Consider the following 26,192-nt stretch of genomic DNA (forward strand, 5'->3'; position numbering starts at 1 on the left):
TTGTACCCGATAAAGTGCCTTCTACATAAAGAACTTAAAGCATGAGTATAGGTAGGTACCTAAAGCTTGGAGATCATCTTGTCAGCGGGTCTTGTCTTAGATACTTATCCCTTTATGAAGCAAGCGTAGAAAGAAGAGCCAATCATGACATAGAAGAATTACCAATTGTAGTAATATAAACCTCCTATTATCTAGGGTAGCCTCAGGTGGTACGTTTGAAGAATGTAAAATAAACATTAACAAAGCAGAAACTCTTAATGACATGTTTGATTCCACCGCCGACACGATACGCCTTATCAGATACATTCCTTTGTCCATTTTATAATCAAATGTGCTTACTGCCTCCCGTCCAACACCTCGAAATGATTTAGCTTGTTACTGCCACTACCGCGACTATTTGTTTTTATCCTACACTGCTTTCCCCTACTTCCTCAACCAGATACGTAAATCTAAACACCGGCAACGGCACCAAGCGCAAGCCCGGTAATCGCTGCAGAAACCACCCACACGCTGCTCCAAGCCGCCGCACCAGGCGTCTCGACACCCTTAATCGTGAAACGTGTCTGGACGAACGTATCCGCGCCCGTAATTAGCATCAGCAGCGCCGTGCGCTGGATTAGGACCTTGGTCTGCGCGCTCCAGCCCCAGAAATTCCACCACACCGTCTCGCGAAGACTCGCACTGACTGGGTCGAACGGCTTGTCCTTAGCTGAAGCCGTCGCCTCGGCGGGTGTGAATATGAAGGCGCGTGCTGCAAATCCTAGAACGAGCGTTACGGGGAGCAGGCCGACGTAGGTGGTTTCATGTGCGGGCGCGATAGACGGCAGGCTAGTGAAGTATACGACTAGGTATGACGGTAGGTACATGGCATATGCGAAGAACAGCGTCACGCTATATATAGCGCCTGCCAGGAGTGTAGTGAGCAGCACAATAGGCCGATCCGTGACGATGTCTGCGTTAGGCGCATGGCTGGGGTCGGCGTGGACCGTGGAAAGCGGACGTAGAAGACGGAAGGGGATGTATGTCGCGAGGGTCTCGATGGCGAGTGTTAGAAGAAGGGCGCTGGTAGGCACCTCGTAGAAGGTATTTAAGAGGTAGAGCTGTTGTCACCGTTAGACTCATATGTATATTTTGTCGTGTTGGTGATTCAATCTACTTACGAGAGGACCGTGGGATAGGAGGTTCAATGCTGTAATATCGTAGCCGTCGTAGTTACCGAACCAACTAAGCGCGAGTTCAAACCTATGAGAAAAAACGATGAGTAAAGAGTGTTATTAGAATTACGTCACTAACAAAATTTAAAGCCAAATACGCGCCGTTGTAAGTTGGGATATTAGTAAAAATACTACTCACACTCGCCATCCCGTAACAATTCCGACATCATCCCAAGTAGTCAAAAGCCTTGCGTGAGGCGCGATCGGACCCTTGGTATATCGCCAAGTTAACGAGTAGCCTACCGCCGCGAGCGACAAGCTCAGAATAGTGACTAGTGGGAACTGAATCAGCTTAGGCAGCTTAGACGGTGTGCTACTGGGTCGAGTAGTTTCGCGCTTCGAAGGCGAGATTGTCGGAGTCTCGATCTTGGTGATAGACACCACCGTTGGCTTTGCCTCAGCCGCATTTTCTTCCTCACGAGTCTGTTTCCTGGTCCGCATTTTGCCTTATTTGTCTGTTTGCACCGTAAAGATTTTGCAACTATTTATCTACTATCAGAAGGGGAAAAAATATGAAGAAAATTCTCCAGAAAGAAAAAGAAAAAAAAAGTTCGCGTCTTGCAGAGATCCAAGCTTGATGCGCTCACGTGCTATGTAGGTATAAAAAACAATTGAAGCTGACCAGAAATTGTCGCGATTATTTACGAGTGTAGGTTAGGAAGTAGGTAATGTACCTGATTCGAGGTAGTAGTAGGCTTAAAAGTTTATGTTATGTACACAATAATACTACAAATGGTGGGGGTAACTACCTCATGTACCTAACACCAGTGACGTCTCCGAAAGACTCTTAGGTCGTCGAGTCTCCCTACTAATTTATTCATACTAATAACCCCACAACCTGGTTGATCGACAACAAACCTCGCTTCTCAAAAGGAACCTAGGTCCTCGATCTTCCATCTTTGACATTTTCTTCTCTTATTCTCGGTCTCTCCTCTTTTTGAACTTATTCCGTATGCATCGTTAGGCAACCATCGCTAAACTTCTGATGTTTTCTGTTGCTTGGCTGGTTCCGTTTACAACCTCATACACCAACCTGCATTCACATGCAGATCATCAAAATTACTAGCATCATGACTCCGCAGCTCTACTACCTAAAGGATAACCAGGTTCAACAATAGTAAATCTCAAAATACTATTTATCAATTAAAAGCGCCCAACTATATTCTTAGTCAAGTATATTCTAGTAAGTCAAAGTTTTCGTTTGAATTGGTATTCATTCATGGTAAACAAATGGGTGTCATCAGCCCTGTTAATAGACATCACACGATTTGCCTAATGAAATCCACACTTTCCCTACGGTTTCGATAGGTTGGGTGTTCGCTCGACGCTTTTCTCCGATCCTCACTTTAACCTCTTGGAGCATGCCTTAGAGTATTCGTACCTAGAGCCCCCCATTCTTCGGTGCTGAGATTTCGGTAGCGGAGCGGAACCACCTCGTTTACAGAAGTTGATATATGTGACACAAAGGAAACAACCAGAGCCATTTATCGTCTCGTGCCGTCTCTCTAATGAGCGAGCGAGAGAGCGATCTCAAGTTTAATCCTCCATACGGCCAAACATCATATCATCGTCTTCCTCGCTGCTGCGCGCCCTAAACCGTCCTTCACCTTCGTCTTCATCCATTATGCTACTCTCACTATCTTCCATCTTCACGTCCTCGGTATGCCGGAGCTCACCCCGGGTAAAACTTTCCGGCATCTGCCCTGATGGAAAGCTGTTGATAAAACTCGTGCTGGTAAAAGCTGCGTGATCGAGATACTGGGCGGGTAGCGGTGGTACGGGAGGAGCATCGTCAGGGAGCCTAGAATCTCGGGTCCCTCCGTTACTACCGAAGCTGCAGCTGAGTAACTCGATGGCTGTCGCAAGGTCGCGATCATCTTGGCCAGTGCTGTTCATTCCTGAAGAAGGGGGGCGCCGGTCCGAACTAGCATGACGAGCGTGACCGAATCCATTCCCGTTTGGTACGCTACCTGAAAAGAACGAACCCGAAACGGCCGACTGGTATGATCGCGCAAAGCTACTTCCGTTGCTATCCCTCTTAGAAGCCGTACGGTAAGCAAAAGAATTCATGGCACTAAAAGCGTCCAAATGCGGAGGTGGGGTGGTGTCGGCTGAACTACGACCATCGTGGAGGTCTGAGTACCCAGAGGCGGTAGGAGAAGCGGATTCGGGGTCGCTGGCAAAGTCTTTGGTAGAGTCTGGAGGAGTGGTTGCCTCCGTGTTCATGGCGACAAGAACCGAGGCCGCCTCGAGCAGTTGAACTTGTTGGTGCTTGGATATAAGCAGCTTGGACGTGAGAGACCACTCGGGAGTATGTTCCCACCTGGCAACCAATTCGTCAACAAAAGTCCATGTTCATTTACTCAGGGTTTAAGGGTCTCGGCCAGTCCATGCTTGCCCCGGGGGGGCAGGGAGATACTCTATCCGCAGGCCTGGGCAAGTGAATGCATAAGGGAGGCAGTGGGCAAGAAAATGGGCACCAACAAATGCTTGGTCAAGCAGCTGCTATGCTTGTATCCTTTCCCGCACTTGTCGCAGCGGAGTTCAATTCGGTTGCTCTTCCTACCCTCTTTTGTTAGCGGCTGACCATCGCTCGCCCGTCGCATGCGAGCTTTCTGGGGACCATCTTCTCCCTCATCGGCGGACATGTCGTTCGAGGAGTCGTCGATAGCGTTTTCTGGGCCCTCGGATTTCATATTCATCGAGAATCTATGGGTTGGCAAGCTAGCAGGCGGAGAAGGTAAGCTGCCCACGATGGCAGGTCGAGCGGTGGCAGGCTTGGACATGGTACCGCGGCGGGAATTAACAGCAATAGGTAATGGCCCAACTTTATCCCCTGCTTCTTCGAGGGCGGCCGCGACAGCCGCGACGTTGGCAGCAGTGCCAGTCATGCTCTTCCGACGTGTTACGCGGTGGGTGGCATTGAGGGCGCCGGACAAAGTGGAGTATGTGTGGGAATTGTTGCGTGAATGGGACAATGGTCTCGAAGCGCCTAAGGAAGACGCTGAGGCAGAAGAAATTGATTGACGGTGCTGGTTCAATGGCCTCGTTGGTGTTTGCATTTCCTAGAGTGATAGACACAAGTGATCAGCATGGCTATCCTAGTGTCGGGGGCGGGCTAAGCGGGCAAGGTAGGTAAAAAGGCAAAGTGAAGTAGGTTAGTGCAACTTATTGGTTACCTTGGAAGAGGCCATTGCCGACCATGTAGAGAGTAGAACAACAAAATAATCGTCTCGAGTATTGATTTATCTTTTTTTTCTTGGTATAGCTCTTGTCTTACCAGGTGAAGAATGATACAAAAATGGACAAGAAAGAGGGAGCAAAAAGCAAAGCAAGAGGTGTTCGTCGGTAATGGTGGGTGGATCAGGAGAGGTATTGGTTGGATTAGGAACTGATGGTGGAGGGCGGACGCTGGGAAAAGAAAAAAGCCGTCTGATGATCTGTAATAATATTTTTTTTTCTTTAACCCCTTGAGAATTGAAGAAGGAACAAAGATCAGTCCATTGCACAAAAAATAATTTTTATGGATTTGAAGTACGGATAGATAATAATGTAGGAACGTTTAGGCAGGTACGAACTAGACAGTACCTACAGTACACAGCTACAGAGATACTAAGATACCAAGATACCAAGATACATCGGGCGGTTCGTCAGGTGGTCAAACCGAGCAGACCGAATTAAATAATATTAGGAAATGGGCTTAGAAAACTGCGCCTTCGTTTAAATGCTTATTACCTTCTCTGGCCTAATAGATTATGCTCCTTCAAAGTATTATGGTATTATTGTACATATTATTACATATGTATTATTGTAGGTACGCTACCTAAGGTATATAGAAGAAAGCTATTAATTATGCTAGGTACGTTAGAGAAAAGTGTATTAAAAGTTGGGCGTGTGCCATGTGGTATGTTGAATGGTGTGTGGTAGTGATTATGGTGGGTTCAAATGGGCTTCAAGTTATTCAATTCCCCCCCTCCCCTCCCCCATTCATCGTTCGGCCCCCCCATCTCTTTCCCCGTCCTATCTTTCTAAGTGGAATCCACAAGAGCATATTAGAAGTTTGGAAAGATACTATGTACCTACATAGTACTTGCCTAGTATATATGAGGTATCCATACAACATTACGCACACGCTGCACGATAAGTTAGGTACATACATGCAGTTAGCGCGGCCCCTGTACTAGTTGGACAAGCTTCAAATCCAGGTCAGGGTTCTGTCAGGCACAACTTCAAACTTGGAAACAAGTCGGAGCGGCATAAAAAAGGGTACAAACCACAAACCACAAACCTGCTTGACGAATTGTTAGTCAAGGCGGCATAGTAGATATCATTGTATTGGACAAGAGAAGATGAGCAATTCTATCTGAATACATCTGAGCTGTAATGACAGGTGGGAAACTAACCAAATCATTACGATCAAGTTTGTATCTGCCAGCCGAGCGAATAACAGTCAAGTGAATGGACGGACATGGGGGACGTAGACGCTGCTCAACATAAATCAATTAATAGAGTCCCCTTTTTGAATTAGTGACTACCTCTTTACATATTCAGAGATGGAAATGGTCGATTTCGAAAGGTAACCCACGCTAGGATAGATGTCTGAAATAGGACGGAAGTAGGAATTCAACTGCCTACTTTGTACATTCCTATTCGCACGTGGATAGTTCCAATGTTCGAATAGCAGCTGGTGTACTGCTCCCTGGTTCTGGTGCCCTGCATATTCCTATGTCTGGTAAAAGATAGCGGAGCCGGACAAATACATAACACGCGGCTTTCCAACTCCCATCGGACCTCAGTCTTCAAGAGAGACAAGTTTATCTTACAATTACGAGCAATATGTAGTTGCGTACCTCTACACTGCATATGCGGAATTTGCCTATCATAAAGTGACGGCAATAATCCGCCGTGCACATATTTATTAACAAGTGGCAGTATAACGTGGCATATCATACTTGTTATTCGCGAACAACTCTACGAAGATGCAGAGATGTAGAGCATATACATATGTGTGTACATAGTTGATGATTTATCATTCGCCCGTCGGAATTAGATAATAATATTGTTGGAGTAACACCCTACAAGAGGTTTAGTCCAACGAGGGGGTACGCGCAATGAAAAGGAGGAGGGAAACAAGGGGGTACTCATAAACACACCCCCTAAGGATGTGTTTCTATGTAGGTATACCTACCTAACCTAACTATTACATATCTAAACTGGAGCTGCTAGCGTACAGACGCTATGGATTCGTGCAAGCTGAATCAGTTATTCGAATAGATAGTCAATATACTTTATACTTGAGCGTAGAATAAAAATTGATGTCTTGAAAAGGAATTGGCAAAAGATATCTCCTTCGATAAAGATAAATATACGAAGTACTCCTTACGGTTGGTAACAACCTTGGACTCCTTGTGACCGGTCCGGGTCTATCCCCTTGGCTGGCATAAGACAGCAACTCCATAATTTTCAGTATCAATACATACGGATTGGCTAGAAAAGAAAGAAATGCTTATACGGTACTGAATCGACCAATAATATTTGTGAGTTGCGGTTTTAGAGACTAATCATAAGGCCTTTTCCTATTATGTTAATGAATGACGTTAAGCTTTATGTACTAATACTGAAAGTTATGGAGTTGCTGTCTTATGCCAGCCAAGGGGATAAATTGACCAAGGACCATACATAGACTTCAACCCCGGACTGCGCGGATCAGCGCTACGATCGTAGGCGCGTCACCTGGCGGGTAGGGTTTACCCCCTGACGATTCCTAACACCTCCATAATTAAGCTGCTAAGAATATCTGGCTATGTGTGCGGTATTTCGTATTCTGCCTGTTTAGTTTCAAAGAATCCTTTTTTCTTCGGCTGTCAAACAAGTCTGATCTTACATTGCTTATCTCCGTTTAGTAAGCGCCATGAAGAAAATATACAAATGCATAATCACATAAAGTCTACGGATCTAATAGACGTTTGAGATGCGGTCCCGTCATAAAAGCTTCAAATAATTATGGACGTTACCTAAAAGGAGGGGTCAGCCCAACATACATTAGTACCGGTTACGCAGCATGAAACTAAGGTCTACGCTAAGCGTGTTAAAACACAGTATTATAGCATCCTCTTTACAGTAGGCTATAACTTCAGCCATAACATAGGTAACGTACGGGTATCGAAAACATTACTTCGAACTACATACTACTTACTTAACAATATTGTATTTACACCAATAAGAAGTACCAATTCGATATTAAAGACAAAGACGAATTTAAATAGTTCCCTGCGGTTACGAATCTAGCCGCCTTAGCAATAATAGATCTTCATTTATACTTCGTTGGATGGATATATTTGTTAAGAAAAAAAATATAATCCACGAGATCAGCGAGACCTTTTGACCTTTCCGGATGCAGGTACTTTCGTGCATGGGGTTCTCGTGCCGGTAGGTGGTGGAATTTGGAGAAATAGAAGATGGTTTACTATTCTCACGCCTCGGTCATGTCTTTTTACGCCATTCTTCCCAAGTCCGTTTCATTGGATAGTGATGATGTACATACTACATATACATACACATACTACCTACCTACATACACAGATGCGCATTAGAATACCTAATCTACGGTACCAGTGGCTTATGCAAGAAGCAGCAAGTACGTGTCTATCAAATCAACGCTATTAAATTTACCCAAGCTCTTCTACGGACTTCGAGCATGCTCTTTGAATGAGACACTACTCAGCAATACGACTGGACGGTATTCTACTCTCCAACACAGATAAAGCAAGGGAGACTATATTTAAAGTCTAACCAGAGAGATCCAGAGTACTTAATGTAGATTCGGATTTTTTGATTTTGAGTCCAGCTCCTTCGACACAAAAGTGGCCAAGGAATTCAGTGGTCTAGACCACTAGAGATGCATACCAAACATCTACTTACATCGCGGTATAATCTTCGTTGAGATGAAAAAAAAAATATTCTCTGGTTTCTAGATCACGGTTCGTCTTCTCCTTCCTAAGTGAACTGTAGCGCCCGCCACCGTAACAGTCCATTCATTTTCGACTCGAACCAGCTGGCGCGGGGTCTTCTATCTGAGCTCTCTTGCCACGGACTAGGCATTGAAAGGGTATCTTAGTAGAGTCACAGAACTAAGGCATCGGCATTATAGCCTTTTCCCCCTTGCTATATGCTTCGATCCGCTTGATTCGTTATCTTTATTTTCATTCATAGTCTACGATAATCTCATCATTAGCCAATAGGGGTGTGTCATACTCCACGGCCAGCGATAGGACATGGTGCTACGTACTATACTTTTCAAAGTCTCGAAATTTATTGTTAGTCGGGCCATCTAATTGGGCTCCTATCTCTATCCCGATTTGATATACTAGGCACAGACGCGGTTGAATGGGTAAGCTCGCCATACTACACAAGGCCCTTTCAATTTAGAGTCTTAGAATCTATCAAACCCTAATTCACACACAACGGACGACGAGATTAATATCTCGAATGATAGTTGGTACAGCTAGTGCGTCTGGCAAAACGGAGGCCACCGACTTGATCGTTTTAGTGTCAATTCCGTATTCCGTTTGCCACTATGAGTCAACTCAGTGATGAAGGAAAGGCTTTAGGGCTAACGACTCCCGAGTTTCGTAGCCTACTATTGGTCTATAATTCGCTTGCTACATCGAATGTTTGCTTCAAAAGAGAAAAATGGCTTGAATAATTTTTTGACACTATTCAAAAGTATCAGCTAAGCATGATTATACTTCCGTATGATATATCATATCGCAGACTTCGAATATCAAGTGACTCTAAAAACCCATACTATACCGTATTGGGATGACGCCAAAGCAGCAGCTGACAACAGCTCGCGAGTAAGGAGATACTTTCGGTTATTTCGCTGTTCCAACTTGTCTGCTTGTCAACTTGCCAAACTTGTTAGTTTGAATCAAACCTTGAAAAAAAGACCTAGAAGCCAACAATGTTAACGAGGATAATACGAGCTATATTTAATAAATTCAAAAGCTAATAATTTAGAGAACTGTCGATCAAAGGATCAACGCCCGCCTTACCCGCCATACCCGGCTGCGCATCACTTCACTAAGATTGACGGCGCTCGGAACCACATATAAAAAATGACTGATTCCAAGTTTGCTCAGCCAAACATAATCGAACCCGTTCAAAAAGAACCCGGATGCCTGGGTTCGGGATCCTTGATCATAGTACGTACCTACATACGGGCCAGCATGCATAGATACATATATAGATACATATATACATTACATGTTGTCGTCGCTCTATTCGACCAGATGCAGGTACGAGCATACTACGAACGCCCCGGCGGAACCCATAAGGCTTGGTGCCTGGATTTGGTCCACCAGAAGGTGTGCGCTGGTGCCTTGTGTGCCTATAGATTGATATATCATTTATAATCCTGATAGAACTCTTACTTAAACCCACTTTCAAACAAGGCCGACTTTTTACTAAGATAGTCTTACTAGTTATTACAAATAACAGATAAATAATAGTGATAACCTATCGAGTCTTTTTATACTTATTTTAGTTTTAAAACCTACGAACAAACTTGATAACTACCCAAACCCTGGATTAAGTATATAAAATCGTCTAATACGAACTTGGAAGAGGAAGGTCATGTTAGTTCGATGTAATGCCCCTCCATGACGTCGTTTTCTATCGGAAATTCCATTAGGTTAAGGTAGGTTGCACAAAGCAGTGGTCACACAACGTAGGCAGCCGCACCCAGCAAGTTGGAACATTGAATTATGTACTTTGATATTCTCCATCATCATCAACATTATCATCATACATTCATTTTCACTCCTACAACAGTAACAACAACCTAACATTTGCCGTTTTACGATCGCGAGCAATACTCTTTAAGCGCGCAGGTTTTTTAATTGCTATCACCCCGCATCCATTTAGGCGCGCGGTCGATTTTAATTACTTGCTCATACACATACATGCATACATATGGACATACATACATACCTACATACCTCAGCGTCTATTAGCCATCTTCGTACATACGCCGATTTGACGACAGATCTCGAATACCACCTAAAGTAGCTGTTTGATTACTAGTAGACGGAGCAAAGTTCCCAAATAAGCATATACGCCAACTACACACCTACCTATCTGCATCTTCGCACGATGGCAGATACTGTATATCGTCGTAGCGGACGGGGTGGCGCCGGCAACTTCTACTCGCAAAAGGATATCGAAGAGGCAACTGGGAGGAAATCCGAGGTACGCCAAATCTCCTAAAGTTTCACGCAAGGTAAAGAAGTGAGCGAGCGAGTGGCCTTGACTAAGAAAGCCATCCGTAGGATCTCGAGGCGCAGAAATCGCAACCGCTTGCCGATGACGAACCGCTGACCGATCCAGCCGATGGCCCAGCGCAACCCGTTGCGGTCCCCATCGTGGGCTCTACTACCAGCGGCGTACGGACCGGCAGGGGCGGCGCTGGAAACTTCGTCGATGTCTCTTCATCATCTATAGCCACAACCGCCGCTCCCACTACTAAATCTACTACTCATACTTCAAACCCCCAAGACCAGCCGCATACCCAGTCTCCGCCGGCATCACCGCGCCGCGGGGGTGCGCTCTCGGGCCGTGGGGGCGCAGGAAACTGGACGTCTGAGCATGGAGAATTCGAGCCGTACAACCAAGAACAGGAGCGTAAACGCCGCGAGGCTCTCGATGCCCACATCTTACAGGATATACGAGACTCGCTGCCGCAGCCGCCCAAGATCCACTATATGCATGGCCCGGGTCGGGGACGGAAGCCGGATCTGCCTGTCTAGCCGGGTTGAATAATATAGGTGTCGTTAATAATTGCGACATGGACGGGATAAACTATTCTATCTAAAGTCTCAGAGTTGACTATGGTTATCACTCGCGAATAAGATGGATACTATTAAGAGCTTACGTACCATCTAGAACATCTATACATTACCAGTAATCATAATCATAATACGCAATATAATAAACAATTAACAAGAAAGTAGGACATATATTCTAGCACTGATACATCATCTTCTCATAGCGAACCGTGCAGGTCAAAAGGGTTTCATTTCGTGGAAAGGAAAGGAATCAGAATCCTATAATCCACCAACGCCAGGGCATGCAGAAGAAACGAAACAACCCATACACATGAACGCCACTGTCCGTGATTTCTTTTTTTGGGTACCCCCCCATCGTAGATACACCTCCTTTCGTGCGAGTTGCAAATATGATCGCGAACATGGCAATCAGCTCGCTTACTCGGAATCCACATCCATCCCGCCGTCGTCCTCTCCCATGACCTCCACGCCTCCATCGACACGCACCCTCTGGCGTATCTTCTCCTTGCCAAAGACCCTCGCGCTCTTCTTCTCGGCGATGCCCGCCGCATTGCGCTCCAGCTCCTCGATCTCCTCGGGCTGCAGCCCTTGCTCCTCGGCGAGCCTCCTCTTCTCGCTGGCGCGCAGGCGCGGCAGCAGGTGGCCGTGGGACTGGACGAGCTTGCGGTCGGTGGCGAGGTCCTGGGCGCGCTTGCCGGCGCGGCGGCGCTTGGCGAAGACGCGCTCGCGCTTAGCCCGGATCTCGGAGACGCGGTCCATGGCGCGCAGGGTCTTCTGCACGAGCTCGCGGTCGTAGCGCACGGGCACGTTGCGCCGCGCCGCGAACTGCAGCGTCGAGTCCACCGTCATCTCCTTGCCGGCCGCGCGCCGGAACGCCTTGGTCCACTTCAGCTTGCGCGGGTTACGCTTCATGACGAAGTTCTTGTGGCATTTGCTACGGCAGAAGCGGAACTGCTTGGCGTCGTTGCGGCAGAATGTCTAGGACGAGGAAAGAAGATGTTAGGATATAATTCTGGTTTGAGGAAGAGAGTATGGGAGGAAAGATGGGGTTGGGAGAGAGAACTTACGATTCCCTTGCTTGGGTAGGCAGGTCTACTGCAGAAATAGCACGTCTCGATCCTGTATAACGTCTAGTTAGTAAACACGATCTTTGTATTTCGTATATGAACCGAGAATTGGGTTTCGAGCTCGCAATGGTAATTAAAGATTTCGGTAACCCGATACGGGCTATGAAGTGCTTGAATAACTATAGAGCCACATATGAATTTCCAAAATTAAAATCTGTCAGTACTAACCTCATCTTGGCGGCGGACGAGTCTCGAGCTTAGGGAACAGACTTCGTTGACGTTGTTGGATGGTGTAGGTATGAATCGGGATAGAGAAGTATTTCGTGGCGCCCCTCCGAAAACTTCACACCGAAATTTTGGTGGGTCCTCCTGGCCTTTATCAGGTTGATAGGCAATGGATTAACTATAACGCTGCATTTTGCCTTCTGGGCATCAGGTGGAACTTGCCTTCCCGGCATTCGGTGTTCTTATCGATAGGTATCCCACGGCAAATCTATCCTGAGGTCCGTGCATATCGAAAAGAATCATTGCGACATTCTACAGATCGGCATCATATTTTACTTTTCCACTCGTTCGCACGATCAATTGTCAATATGGCCTCAGCCCTCGCTATCGGAACAGGTGTTGCGGCCGCTGCCTTTCTTGTACGCATATACTATATCTTCTTCTTCTATATATAAGCTAACATAGAGAAAACTAGGGCCGCGCAGGACTCGTCGCATGGCGGCGCTCTCGGGGAGGCGTCGGAGCGCTGGGCAAAGCATTTTACAAAGGCGGTTTTGAGCCGCGCATGACCAAGAAAGAAGCTACTCTAATACTATCTCTCAAGTACGAACTGTTACCCTTACTTATATGACAATATCAGCCTTATCTAATAAATTTGTGTGTTAGTGAACGAGCCATCACGAAGGAAAAAGTCCGAAAAGCCCACCGGACGCTCATGCTTCTCAACCATCCCGATCGAGGCGGAAGCCCTTATTTAGCTACCAAAGTCAACGAAGCAAAAGAATTCTTGGAAAAGAATAGTTAGCACCGAACTAATTTAACGAGACATATGACTTATACGGTGGCCATGATTGTGTCTCTATTACAAAATGTATAATACCGTAGCATCCACGGAGCGAGGGCGTTTACGGCATGACTTAGAAGGGGGTTTATTGCATTGGGCTGCGCATCAATTGTATTCTATCTAGTGTTAATACTGGTCTATCTCGGAGCGAAGTCTCTTCTCAACTACTTTCTTGCGGCAACTTTCGAAATGGACTGATGGCTGTTGTGAATTTTTCTATAGGCACCTATGAACAGATCGTTTCTTAAGAGTCTGGCGGGGCCGTGGATATCAGTTCATCATATACTTCTGTATCATACTCTTTTGGTTTCAGGAGCTATTCAGCTGACTTTTGAGGCGGACCTCCGTCGTCCATTATACCATCGCTCCATTCATCTTCCCTATATAATGGTTGAGGAGTTAGCAATAGCGCGATAAGCGAATTCGGAATGAATATAAACTTACTCTAATGGAGTAGAGCTTTCTTTTTTCTGCCCCTTAGAGTTACTCATCATCTGCCTGAACACGATACCAATCATAGCGCGCAGTGTATATGTTGCATCGTTGCCCGCGTTGTGGAAATCCCTACATAGTAACCCTAACCTTTCGCAAATAGTCTTGAGACCGCGACCGTCAGTCGTTTTTTCTAAATACTGAAACATCGATCTCGTATCCATCTCGTCTATAAATTGTGGCGCCTGCCAGATATTATATCCGAGTTTTTTGAGGTAACTTAGGTCTTGGCTGACGGCGTGTCCTACTATGATAACTGGTCTTTGATCCGGAGACTCATTGTCTCCGATAATCTTGCTAATTACCTTACCGGTTTCATTTTCACCAACAAATTCGGAACGGCTATAACATGTAAGCTTAATTCTCCGTTCTAGGTTAAGAGATCATACCCGAAGTTGAATTGCCCAGGACACCCTTGGATATATCTATAGTTTATCTTATCCTTATGCTCTTCAATTATGAAGTGCTGTGACTTGATCAATGGGAACCATCCGTAGCCACCTCTACCAGGAGGAACAGTTATAGTGTCTTGAGTGTCGAGGATTGCTAAGCCTACTTCTGTGATTACGTTCATCGAGTGCTCCCATGCCTCGATATCAATAGAGACAAATCGTATAGAGCCTTCTGCTTTAAAGGGGACTGGCATGTCCACGTTCCAATCCGTGGCCGTAATGTCTAAATAGTTAGCTCCGCTGAACGGTTGCTTGTGTGATAGGAGTAACTAACCTGAGCTAGGTGGATCTCCTAGACGGCCTCGAAGCCCGAGGTATATCTGTGCTCTCTTGATCATCCGTCCATAACTCTTCTGGCGCTCCATCTTTTTCCGGGCCGTTGCTGCCTTTATTGCTGCTCTATCCTTTAATGATTCATACAACTTATCCATCTTCACCCTGTAATTTTTCAGGGCAGCGGTGCTAAGATGAGCCAAATCATCTATCGGTAGTCTGTGAATGCGGAGCTTAAGCTCGGGGACAGCAGCAGAAGTACTAGCGCGGCCTAGGAAGCGAGGAAGAGGCGTGTCCAAATCTCCGAAAGTGGCGAAGAAGTTCTCACCAGCCTCACCCTTTGGAATACCGAGTTGTAAGTTCAGATGGGAGTTAACATACTTGAGATGTTCCATGAACTGGGCGCTAGGGACCAGCAGAAGGGGATTTCTACCAGTTTTACCAGGGTCCAGCAGACAGAACCTACAGAAATGTTAGCATATTCAAGTGCTCTTCCTGTATACGGTGTGGTAATAAAGGGGGGCACATACAAATCCCAGGTGCGGTTTTTGAATAGTGTCGAGGCAAAGAGCTTTTGCACCTGGATCTAAATGAGCTACTTCTCTGGTAACATACAAGTAACACTCTTACCTTTTCTTGCTTATACTGATCGATAAACCGGTAGGGATAAGCTTGGACGAGCTTCCAGGGACAAAACTTCTCACCCTTTAAAGATTGGTCCCCCATAGTCATGTCTTGAAAGGTGTCCATCTTGGCATCCATCTTGTTCGCCTATGGTTGAGGGATACTTCGTTAGCTTGAAAGAGATGTAGATTATCTGGATATAGAGTAGGGAACTTGATTTCTTCGCTTCGGCGTAACTTTTTCACGAACGACTTTAGTAAATGGCTATTACTAACTTTTACTGTTAAATTTGGGGAGGCTTGTCTCCATGTTTTGCATGGCTCCTAGGTATTAGGTAGTGTTAGATAAGTTTGGGCAGATTGTGTGGGTGCACGTCTTATGGGTGTTTGCAAAGAGCGGAAGGATCAAATAAGTTGAGGTATTCTTTCCTTTACACCTTTACACCATTAGGTACCTCTTACCTGTTTTCCGATGTAATTGCTTGCGCATGTTGAATAGAAGCGTGACCACATCCGCAAATACATCCAGGTGCATGTATTCAAATCGTACCTGCCCTATAATAATTAACATGTTGTTTGTTAGATGGTTGCAGGTAGTAAAAATTAGTAGGTACATATGTTACGTAAGCGCATGTCGTATCAGGAAGCAGTCAAAATATTCGAACTCGTTTAAACTCATAACACAGGTAGAACGCTTGTTTGTTAATCATCGCGTATTATTTTAGACGATCAACTACCTATATAATGTAATTTTATAATGCATGCTATCTAGCATTGCTTAAAATTATATTTGCATCCACCAAGGCGTAATGGCTCAATAGTCGTAAGAATCATAAGGCAACGAGAAACGTCTTGCTAAATTAAGTAAACCCGAATACGTCCCCCTTCTACGCCAGGTACTTGCTCAAATCCATATCCGTTTGAGGTCTGCAAGGCCCAGCGATCATGCGCTGAGAGATTTCTTCTAGCATACTTCGTGGAAGATCTTTTAGAAATACATCCACATGACCTGCATCGCAGCCACGAAGCTTTGCGCAGCACACGTCGACTAGGAAGGGACGCAACCTACTGCTGGGAGCCATCACATCTATGTCAATCCATATATCAACTGATACCGCCAGATCGACGCAGTCAATGTTTTCTGTAATGCATCGCATAATATCCTTTTGGAACTCCGTGGCTTCTATCTTTTCACCAAAGAGCCAAGACTTTATCAAGGTTTCATACTGCTCGCCACGGCATAATTTTCGTAGGCCCTCGTTGCGAATATAGGTACCGAGGCTTCTTCCATAGATCCATTGGACGAAGAAGTAAATAGTCTGGTCAGTGGCATATGGACAGTAATCCACGCAGAAGTATTCCCGGCTGGGTTGGTTGTTTAGCTCCCGGAAACACTTGGAATGGTGGGCAAGTAAGTGCGTGTGGACTGTGACTTTCATCAAGCCATCTAACATGATACCAGTAACGTGTGTGTCTTCGCTAAGAAAGGTGTTAGCATGAGAAGCCAAAATTATAATGACAAATAAGTACCTAGGATTGGGGGTGTATAGCCCTCGTTCGCATGGGGGAGGCATGATGATAATCAAGGTCAGTGGACCGCGTGGATAATAATGGTTACTGAAAGGAACGAGGCCGTATAGGAAGGCGACAAAGATACCAAAGCCCGGGTCCAAGCTTGACTAAACATTTAAGGCAGCAAACGAACTTTTAGACCCAGTGCAATCAAATCCTGAGGGAGTGACTCAGGTACGTCTTAAGTATGATAGATTCTTAAATTAGGAATGTGCTGAACTTGGGAAGGCAGCTATCCCTGAGAACCGACCGAGATAATCACTGGTTAAAGTCCCTAAAAGGATCTGTGCGATTATCTTATCTGGAATTTGGGAACTGATGTGACTGCTGCGGGAAGTTGGCCATGTGGAAATCCTGAGGGTGCTGAATTACCACCACGAGGAAATGCACGTTGACGATTTAGATTAGAAATGCTGATATACTAATAGCTAAGTCCTGCTAAAGTATGTAGATGTCAGTTATGAAAGATCTACTTGCCTAGAATATATTATATGAAGATACTCACGAGGGATTAGAGACTTGAACGTCAACGATTGTACTTAGGCAAGAAGCTAATATTAGATCCTTTCTTTTGGGTGACTACCTGTGGGGAACACCACTGTTGGATGGTGCCAAATAACAAGAGTGAGGTTGTAGACAAGGGTTGCTTGATGAAATATAACCAATACCCTCGAAAATGATATGGAAGTGACGCGCCAAATAGAGATGAGTAAATCCCTAACCTAGTAGTAAGTACGGACCTGGGTTCGATCACGAATGAGTAGCGTAACCCTCTTCATTACCACGGTACTGGTGTATGAAGTAAGATAAGAATTGGGTGAGTTGTTGTGGTGGGTAGAAGGGGGTAGAAGAAAGAGAGTAAAGAAAAGGTAAGATCCAGACGGAGGGAAAGGTGATGATAGTAGCGGTAGTAGAGAAAAAAAAGAAGGAAGGTACGAGGGAATTCACGAGAAATCGGCCGTAAAGATCGCAATGGTAAGGCACGAGCACGTCGAAGTAGCCAGGTCGATGATTTACCACTACCTATCTAAGGCTATTAAGGTAGACAAGGTATTTCAATTTTGCATGCCTGCTGTAACTTCCAAGTAGTAAGTCTATATATATACCTAGGTACCTATATATATCATCTTATGCTGCCTTGGGAGATACCTTATATTTGGCCTTGCAGCCCCTAATTACCTACCACTTTTCTTGTGCTGAACTCCAATATCACTACCGAATTTTTAGGTATGACATGTTGGATAGGGTATTTTCCCTACATTTCCTTTAGCACATGTAGGATACTATTTTATAATTATCGAAGAGCTCTTTGTTAGCTACAAAGCCTTGGCTACTACCACATTCCCTCGTCTTCATATCACACTGCTGACATGTAAATGCCTATTTCTTACAAGCAAAAGCCTCAGGCTCTCGTACATGTTTAGCTATATTATGCAATTCAAATGTTATAACGAGCATCACTTCTTGAAAAACTAGTGAGAGAATTAGCAAAGGGGCTGAATAAATGTGTGCGAAAAATGTCACATACCTCTGCGGCTTCCTTAGGGGTTACGTTAGACGGCTCAGACAGGCTCTGGTCGATCAGGCCCAGTGAGGCTTTAGCCCCTTTCATTTGCCACCAGAGCTCTCTTCTATCACCGCCAAGCTCACCCGAGAGCAGACGATTCTTCAAATCTTTCAAGAACGAGTTGTACAGGGCCGGCATTTCCCACTTGACCATCGTATCCCTGAACACACCAAGGTTTTCTATAGCGCGATCGTACCCGCTATCTCCCAAGCTGTTTGTGATAAGTGAGCGAATGATAGTACCCATCTGCTTTGCAGCACTCTCGATATCGGACTCCTCGTTGGCGTATTCAACCATCTGCTTGAACTCTGGAATGGCGTTATCGGAATCAATCTTCTTACGCTTATTTTGAGGCTGATTAAGGAGTGCATCGATATCGAGACCTGAGATTGGCTCTGGTTTGGCTCCCTTTTCTCGCCTGCCTTTCGCTTTGGGTGGTACTTCACGAACGTTAGTAAAAAGGCACCAATAGTTCAAACCAAAATAAATAATACCTTTCTTGACATTAGCTTCAGCTATGAGATCTTCAAGTTTTGATTTAGCCTTGACCATTAAATCTTCAGGCGGGTTTGAATATTTGAGTAGAATGGGAGCAACTGGGGGAAGCGGCTGGTCTACATAGATTGCTCGATGTCGGACGACCTGATTAATACGATGAAGCGGAGGACAAAATACATCCTCGACGGGAGCGTATTCCATAGTGCGGTTACTTGGCATTATTAGCTTTTGTACCCTCCCTATTGATTTATAGTACTCACCCGTCGTCATCTTTAGCCCAACTTGAAATATCCATAGCGTCCACGTAGTCATCCATGGCATCTGATAGCTCCTGACTAGGCAGAAGCCGATGATCTTCGCGCTTGATATTTCCAGTGACTGTAACCACTTTATCAAGCGGGGGGAACTGGTAGTTTCTGACATCTTCGGCAAACGGCAAGGGCACGTCGTATAAGCACTCAAAGTCAGGTTCAATGTGAGGCGCAAGTAGAATGAGAGATGGCTCCTTTCCGTCCTTCGTTACGATCCGTGCTACTGCATAAGACTCAAGTTCTTGAAGGGAATGTATGAATGACGAGAGTTTGAGCGCGGCTGTGTCATTGAATTTCTGAGGAATCGTCTGACCCGTCTCACCCATATTGAAGAATGGCTCATACTGGAGGTGTAAGCATATGAATAGTCTCGAGAAGCTGGATTTATTTACCTTCTCTTGATGTATAAATCCTAGGATGGTGAAACATTTCGTGGTCTCAAGCTTGGTAATATTGTGTTCGGATTCGCTGATATGAACGGCCGTCCTCCCATATTCATACCCCCTTGCTAATGATTCGAACTCGACATCCCGTTTACCTCCTGGCGCATCGGGATCGTTGACCTTATACGTCCGAGCATTTTTTACCGCAGAAAATCCGCTTGTAAATTCCACACCTTCCATTTGGTCACCCTCGGCAGCTTGAGACGGACTAGGCTCCGTCTTGAGTACTACTCGACTGGCCGGCGGCACCGTCGCCTTGTGAGTTTTGAAGTACCGCTCCACGCTAATGCTCATAGCATCTGGGTGTTCCTGGGGATTTCCAAGGGTGAGTTCCCCATCGTACGTCTTATATGGCCTAACAGGTTTTAATCTCGGCATCTCTAATTCAGTAACGGCCTCTGCCATGGTACCATATAACCCGTCGCATTTATCAACGAGGGATTTCAGAAGCCTCTCATTTATTCGCTTTTGACTTGACTTATCCTCTTCCTTGAAGCCAAACTCGACATCATCGAAATCTATACCTCTAACCAAAAAGAATTAGTAGGGTCCGTGACCTCACTACAACTTCAACTTACAAGACGATAAGCTCAATACCGCATTCCTTGATCTTTGATGATATGTCGTCAAGATCGTCGGGATCAACAGGGCCCTCGCCATCTGTGACAAGGATGACTTTGCGTTTATATTTTAGCTTCTTGGTGAACTTCTCGATCATGTCCACGGCTACTATTATAGCTGAGATAGAATCGCCAGTATCGGTATCATTAGGTTTTATAAGACCTTGCAAATCGCGAAGACTAGTTAAGTTCATAGGTCCAAGCTCCTGTAAGATAGAAATATTCTCATAACCTTCTCCTACTTGTTCCTGTAAAGGGTTGACGGTCTCGTCGGTTCTTACACCAACAACCCCGACCGTCCATGTCTTTCGTGATGCAGCGACAGTTGTTGTGATCTTGTCCCACACGTAGCGCATACCCCAGTCAAGATCGGATTCGATCCTACCATTATGACAGTCGCCCATTGATGACCCGAGGTCGATGATATACACTGTAGCCTCCTTGTCCGCCATTGTCGCAGTGATACTGTAGATTATTAGTCGAAATAAATGAGATGAGAAAAGAGGATGAATAGAAGTTAATTATAGAAGTTAATTATTAGGCCATTAACCTTGATATTCTTTTTATGAGAAGACTCATACTAGGAAGTTTCCTTAAGATGGCATTAGAAATGATCTATGAGGCACGACATCTGCCTAGAAGTGACAAGTATCTTTGTATATTGTATATGGGAGGTACCTTGAGCTAAGGTGGGCTGGTGGGTTAGTGGGTTAGTGGGCTTGCAGGCTGGGCACCTACTATAAATTTACGTGTAAGGCGCGTTCCTGTCTCCACAGACAATCGCGCGAGCACCTGACTGTGTGCCTATGCGCCTAATGGCCCTGGACCAATCAATCAGCCAATGGCCCAAGCTCCTCGGCCGAGGAACTCCGAATGGCACGATTGAGGCTACGAGGGGCCAGGACAACATACCACCAACATTCAAACGTCATTATTGTCAATTGGCTATATTTACCTTGATAAAATCGCTAAAAATCACTTTTTACTTTTTAACGGTTTACAAAGTCTCGGATATCTCTTCTTTAGCTTTGATATATCTCAATTTCCCTTACGGAATATAGCATTATTAAAAAAAGAAAATATTAAAGTCAAGCTCCAATATGTCACACATCCTCCTTACCTTAGCTCCCTACCAGGTCTTATCGTCAGTTCATAGCTCTATGATAGGTATAATTAACGAACTATGCTAACTCTTATACAGCTACGGTACATTACTTGGAACGCAGGTTTTCCATGTAAGTAGTTCGACGCTTCAATTCTATCGATAAACGGAATCTATCAATTAACAACGAAAAAAAACCCCAGACCTTTATAAACTCAATACTCTCCTTCAAAGTTCTCGAGCGACCCCAATTCGCAATCCTACAACGTGCCGTCTTCCCCGCATACTTCGGCATCCAGTCTGCCGCCCCCGTGCTTCTCGCTTTGACATATCCTGGGAGTAAGAACCCCCTAGGCGTTGCCTCGAGCCTCGCTGGTGTGTTCCACCCGTCAAACCGCTGGGGTGTACTCGCGCCGCTTGGCACCATACTCGTAACAGGGCTTGTTAATTTGGTATATCTACTTCCCGAGACGAACAAGATAACCGCCTTGAGGCGAGAGCAAGGTAAGCCAGAGAGGGACCAGGAACAATCGAGCAGTTTTCGACTAACAAGGCTCCGTGACTTAGAAAAGAAAGATGGCAAAGCAAGTTACGAGAAAGGTTCTCACTCAGAGGAGATGACTGCGCTGAACAAGAAGTTCGGACAACTCCACGGCATCTCTTCGCTTGCTAATCTCATCACGGTAATTGCAACAGTCGCCTACGGCATTAACCTATCTTCCCGACTCGTATAAACGGGGCTAATAAATGGATGATATTTAATGAATTATGTGTATATGAAAAAGGGATGAGACATAAATTCATCACTGCCAATAAATACGATACGAGGTACATACGATATTAGGGGACCAGACTGTTAATTTATCAATTTATTATAATATAAATATTCGACTACTGAATAAGTCCCAGTCCTTCCGTAAATAAATAAATAAAAAAAGCACGAGCGCCAAATTGCTAGGAATCCCAGTACAATTTGCCCTCAATCTCCGCTGTCCCAACACAACAGTACGCCGGTTTAAAACATTCCGAAACAGTAAGCGTATCCAATACGCACCGATCCCTGGGTATAATGCATACAAAGGGAAGCTCGCCCAATGCGATGTCGGTTTGCCTTAGTATTCCCCCCCTCCTTTCCCCTCCCCTCCCCTTTTCTCCACTCTACCATTCTAGACGATAACCCTACGTAGAAAAATCTCAAGCTTCTAGACTGGTACCCGAAATTAGATCTGGCCGGCCAGGGCGAGTATCTCCTTCTTAGCAGCAGCGAGCTTCTGTCGTCTCGTCTCCTCGTCGTCTACGGGCCTCTGCGCGGTGTTCGAGGCCGCGCGCTGGAGGGAGCTGTGTAGCGATCGCGGCAGTGGCTTCTTGGCTAGTTGTTGCGCGACGTCGAGCTCCTCGGTGGGACGGCTGTATTCCCGCTCTAGTGGCGGGATGGGATATTCGGAACCGATCATGCGGTTTGCTTTGGTGACGGGCGTGGGACCGTCGTCCTCTGCCTCCGAGATAGATGATGTAGGCGACGGCGTTCGCTCGGGAAAGTAGCTGTCGGCGGCTTCGGATGGCTGCTTGGACACCCTCCATCCCTTCGCCGGGGACTGCGCTGAGGCTGGCGTGGAGCCGTCGAAGAATGAGACGCGGTTTCGCATCATGTGCATAAGTGCTTCCCAAGTGCCAGACATGGTGATAATGTAAATAGATATTTTAAGCTGGCTGATAGTTCTGTACAAAGTAGAAAGGGGGTAGAGACAACAGTCGGACGTTTTAATAATTGAGACTATTTGCTACGTAGTAAGGAGTGGGAGTGAAAGTCAGTGGTAGTTGGATATATTATATATAGGTAGTCTTTCTAGAAAACGTCTTCGTCCCGCTCTAGTGGGTAAAGGGTTTATATTTAAACCTCGGAATACGGAGATAATTGAGGAGACAAAGGAAAGGGGAGTAAGATTTCGAGGAGGGCACGAGACTTATGTATACGTCTCACTTGAATGAGTGAGTAACTACGTGTAAGCAGAAAGAGAGAATATTGAGTCTTCATCTAATGGAACCCCCACTCTCTTCCAGGCTCGGGAGATGGATCTACTACACTAACATGTTATGCTGCATGCTGCATGCATCTTGGGTCGAACAGCATTTCTCACCGCCGAGTTTTACCAACAGATGCAAGCAAGGGTATCGTCAGCGTTGAATTATTATACTAGATTAGCATATTAGTTTACTCACTAGCTGCAATCAGGGTCAGTCAGGGTCAGTCAGGGTCTTCGGCCCCACTTTCCTAAGCACCTGGGCATGATACGGTGCGTACTATCGTGAAAGTAGTTGGTGTGAATGGGGTGGTAGGGTGGCAGTCAGCGGTGGAACCTTCGAGGTTGGATCGCTCTGATCTTTCTCACCATTTCATATGTACAGCATATGTAAGTTAGCATACCAAATGCAAGTCGACGTTGGTCTGACGATCTCTTACCTTAGCAGGGAAGAATGATATGTTATTTTCCCAAAGGCATTGTCGCAAGTATATATTGGCACGTGATCAATTTATTCGGTAGATGGTATGTAGACGAGATGGGAGACGATAGACGATAGACAGTAGACGGTAGCCAATAGCCAATTTGACGAAGGACTACCACAACAGCACGGGGTCCATCTAAGCGAAGCAGCTATCCATGGATGTATGTATTAGCAATTATTAGCAATTATTAGTACTTATTATTTAATTCGGTCGTCGGTTGCTTAAAGCCGAGTTACCTATGTCTACGAATTACAATACCGTAAAGACGTATTACGCTTGGCCACACTACTACTTTGAATGTAACCTTTTCGTGGGGGGATATTCGACCAAATAAGCCGATCTGGGGTAACCTGAAGGGATCGTCTTCTCACTTTCTAGAATAGAAGATTTAGGGGATGACATAGCAGGTGACATAGACGCATAGATGTAACTTTGCTCGTTGTAGGTTAGTTATACCTAAAGTATATACCTTAGGTATCTACCTACCTACCTAGGTATGCGAGGAAGCGTTTCCATATGCTGCTGTCCGCCATCACCATCCGTATTGAGTCTTATCGGGCGTCCGACAATTGTGGGCCTGAAGGATCGTAGCCTGCGTAGCAAACCTGGTCTCTTTCGGCATCACACATAAGAGGCGCATGCCCATCACCTGCAAAGTATTTGAAGAGGAAATTGTTGACCGTCTGTGGGTTATTTTGTTGAACAAGACAATCGGTACTCTGTAAAATAACTGGACTATTTAATATCAACTACCTACTCTCATGCATTACGTCCCCCGCATCTTACAAGGACAAATAGATTATCGTGATGAAGCTTCAATCTTCCAAATGGGGTCGTATGTTGGCGTCATACTGCAGTAGACTACAAACTTATGCAGTCGTGAGACCATTCTTGTATGCACATGTGAGCGCACCCAGCCTACACCGTCTACCGGTGATTACATATTGGAGTGCCTTTTATTTTTGCTTTGCCTCCAGTCGTTTTGCTAACTCGCTTGTCCGAATAACTTTCGGCGTCGGAGTTTTATACGGAGTCAAGCTGGGTATATGAGCCCCGATTTGTCGTTGGTAAAATTTGTACTCAGCGTACTTTCCGGAGCTGATCAGTTCCGTGAGCCAGGTCGATCCCTGAAAGATCATGATTAGAAACAAAGGGCCTAGACTTGCCCAGCTGTAGAGGGTCTTGCTTGCGTAACAGCTCCATTGGTATAAAATGAACCAGATAGTCTGCTCGGCTGCGAAGTTAGGATGTCTGCAGTAAGCCCATAACCCGGAAGTGATGAAACCTCGATCAAGGTCCTCCTGGGTAAAACCGTAGCCCCGTGGTACCTTGGCCGTTTGTTGGTACTCCTTTTTGGCTAGCTGGTAGTCTTAAATATCCCATTGTTAGTGGAGGTATACAGAGTAGGAAGAACACTACATACCCCATTGTTGCTGGTCGCTGAACCATTCGGAGAGTATGAGTCCGAGCTGAATTCCCGTGAAAGCAATATCTGCCGCTGTAACCTCTCGTTCAAAGTTTGACGATAGTAGGATAATATATGTCGGCGCTGCTAGTAAGAAGAGCAATATGCTTTGAATGAAGGAGATGAAAGTGATATTTAATAAGAAAAATAACGCCGGGTGTACTTTGCTCCGAATTATTTCCCTATAGATTAAATTAGACAACTGGACGGAGGATAATACAGTAGAATGACACACCATCTATAGTCCTCTGAACCAACATTATAACCACCTTTCCGGAAGTAATTGTACGTCAACCGAGCCTTATAAATATTAGCTACACAGTCAATAATAGAGATTTACTTATGTGTTCACACACGCTCCATGTTGCACTCCATAATAGCACAAGGTCAAGCCTTTGGCTTGGAAGGTCATTCAGATGAGACCAAACAGCAAAATGTGCATTGTATATTGTTGGCAATAAACTCCACATGCGATCAACCTGGGAGTAATTACGATTGATTTCGGATACAATTAAGAAGACAGCACCGAGGAATATAGAAAAACCAAGCCCCGATATGAACGGGTTAGTATTTTTATATAATTCGACGAAGGATCCGTGACTCGACGTGGCATGGATTATCTTCCCAGGGAGATCGTAGAGTTGTGGTAGATATGGCTCAATTACTTGAGAGTAGTCGGCGCAATCTTCGAGCTTCTTTACCCAAGGTAAAGCCATTTTTTCAATTCGAGACGTATTCGGACGTTTCGGGAGGGTTATAAGAGATGGTGATGAAATATTATATTGCCTATTATCTATTGTACTTCCAATTGTTGGACCACGTCATGACTTTGCTTAAGAAAGTCGACATTTAGCTAAAGCTCTAAAGTACCTAACCTAACCTAAATAATAGCACGAGCCACTTTGTGCCACTTTGGGCCACTTTAACTGTTTACCTCACTATTGGAACAGGAGCAGGGGTAAACGGCATCATAGGTAGGGTAGCGACTGGGGCTACTGGGGTAACCTTAAAGCCTTACCTAAACACCAATCAGATAATGTACCTGTTTAAATTATTTCAGGGTATTGGCTGAG

The 26,192-nt window shown here is 45.3% G+C and overlaps 10 protein-coding genes across 10 annotated transcripts; 3 read left to right on the forward strand and 7 right to left on the reverse strand.

The window, feature by feature from the left end:
- Positions 1 to 449: 449 nt before the first annotated feature.
- Positions 450 to 1,655, reverse strand: GL218_04576 (uncharacterized protein; the record flags this gene model as incomplete). The annotated part of the gene is made up of 3 exons (XM_033581193.1): positions 450 to 1,100; positions 1,161 to 1,242; positions 1,354 to 1,655. The coding sequence occupies 3 exons, from the start codon at positions 1,653 to 1,655 to the stop codon at positions 450 to 452; spliced, it is 1,035 nt and encodes a 344-aa protein (XP_033435845.1).
- Positions 1,656 to 2,750: 1,095 nt separating this feature from the next.
- Positions 2,751 to 4,276, reverse strand: GL218_04577 (uncharacterized protein; the record flags this gene model as incomplete). Its single annotated transcript, XM_033581194.1, has 2 exons — positions 2,751 to 3,537; positions 3,699 to 4,276. The coding sequence occupies 2 exons, from the start codon at positions 4,274 to 4,276 to the stop codon at positions 2,751 to 2,753; spliced, it is 1,365 nt and encodes a 454-aa protein (XP_033435846.1).
- Positions 4,277 to 10,367: 6,091 nt separating this feature from the next.
- GL218_04578 (uncharacterized protein) lies at positions 10,368 to 11,020 on the forward strand (the record flags this gene model as incomplete). The annotated part of the gene is made up of 2 exons (XM_033581195.1): positions 10,368 to 10,463; positions 10,544 to 11,020. The coding sequence occupies 2 exons, from the start codon at positions 10,368 to 10,370 to the stop codon at positions 11,018 to 11,020; spliced, it is 573 nt and encodes a 190-aa protein (XP_033435847.1).
- A 456-nt stretch (positions 11,021 to 11,476) lies between these two features.
- Positions 11,477 to 12,359, reverse strand: GL218_04579 (Ribosome biogenesis protein RLP24; the record flags this gene model as incomplete). Its single annotated transcript, XM_033581196.1, has 3 exons — positions 11,477 to 12,037; positions 12,127 to 12,178; positions 12,355 to 12,359. The coding sequence occupies 3 exons, from the start codon at positions 12,357 to 12,359 to the stop codon at positions 11,477 to 11,479; spliced, it is 618 nt and encodes a 205-aa protein (XP_033435848.1).
- Positions 12,360 to 12,719: 360 nt separating this feature from the next.
- GL218_04580 (Mitochondrial import inner membrane translocase subunit TIM14) lies at positions 12,720 to 13,156 on the forward strand (the record flags this gene model as incomplete). The annotated part of the gene is made up of 3 exons (XM_033581197.1): positions 12,720 to 12,770; positions 12,827 to 12,954; positions 13,018 to 13,156. 3 exons carry the CDS (start codon positions 12,720 to 12,722, stop codon positions 13,154 to 13,156), a joined length of 318 nt encoding a protein of 105 aa, XP_033435589.1.
- A 355-nt stretch (positions 13,157 to 13,511) lies between these two features.
- On the reverse strand, positions 13,512 to 15,174 carry GL218_04581 (uncharacterized protein; the record flags this gene model as incomplete). Its single annotated transcript, XM_033581198.1, has 6 exons — positions 13,512 to 13,575; positions 13,640 to 14,029; positions 14,077 to 14,362; positions 14,414 to 14,874; positions 14,943 to 14,992; positions 15,043 to 15,174. The coding sequence occupies 6 exons, from the start codon at positions 15,172 to 15,174 to the stop codon at positions 13,512 to 13,514; spliced, it is 1,383 nt and encodes a 460-aa protein (XP_033435588.1).
- A 2,890-nt stretch (positions 15,175 to 18,064) lies between these two features.
- Positions 18,065 to 20,498, reverse strand: GL218_04582 (ATP-dependent DNA helicase II subunit 2; the record flags this gene model as incomplete). Its single annotated transcript, XM_033581199.1, has 6 exons — positions 18,065 to 18,079; positions 18,136 to 18,614; positions 18,669 to 18,883; positions 18,933 to 19,327; positions 19,376 to 19,952; positions 20,005 to 20,498. The coding sequence occupies 6 exons, from the start codon at positions 20,496 to 20,498 to the stop codon at positions 18,065 to 18,067; spliced, it is 2,175 nt and encodes a 724-aa protein (XP_033435508.1).
- Positions 20,499 to 21,146: 648 nt separating this feature from the next.
- Positions 21,147 to 21,882, forward strand: GL218_04583 (uncharacterized protein; the record flags this gene model as incomplete). Its single annotated transcript, XM_033581200.1, has 4 exons — positions 21,147 to 21,190; positions 21,248 to 21,281; positions 21,352 to 21,652; positions 21,716 to 21,882. 4 exons carry the CDS (start codon positions 21,147 to 21,149, stop codon positions 21,880 to 21,882), a joined length of 546 nt encoding a protein of 181 aa, XP_033435590.1.
- Positions 21,883 to 22,368: 486 nt separating this feature from the next.
- Positions 22,369 to 22,827, reverse strand: GL218_04584 (uncharacterized protein; the record flags this gene model as incomplete). Its single annotated transcript, XM_033581201.1, has 1 exon — positions 22,369 to 22,827. The coding sequence occupies one exon, from the start codon at positions 22,825 to 22,827 to the stop codon at positions 22,369 to 22,371; it is 459 nt and encodes a 152-aa protein (XP_033435507.1).
- Positions 22,828 to 24,610: 1,783 nt separating this feature from the next.
- GL218_04585 (uncharacterized protein) lies at positions 24,611 to 25,835 on the reverse strand (the record flags this gene model as incomplete). Its single annotated transcript, XM_033581202.1, has 4 exons — positions 24,611 to 25,023; positions 25,078 to 25,301; positions 25,355 to 25,419; positions 25,476 to 25,835. 4 exons carry the CDS (start codon positions 25,833 to 25,835, stop codon positions 24,611 to 24,613), a joined length of 1,062 nt encoding a protein of 353 aa, XP_033435586.1.
- Between the last annotated feature and the right edge of the window lie 357 nt (positions 25,836 to 26,192).

This window comes from Daldinia childiae (assembly GCF_008694065.1).
Source record: "Daldinia childiae strain JS-1345 chromosome Unknown Scaffold4, whole genome shotgun sequence".
In the NCBI taxonomy this organism is placed as follows: Eukaryota; Fungi; Ascomycota; class Sordariomycetes; order Xylariales; family Hypoxylaceae; genus Daldinia; species Daldinia childiae.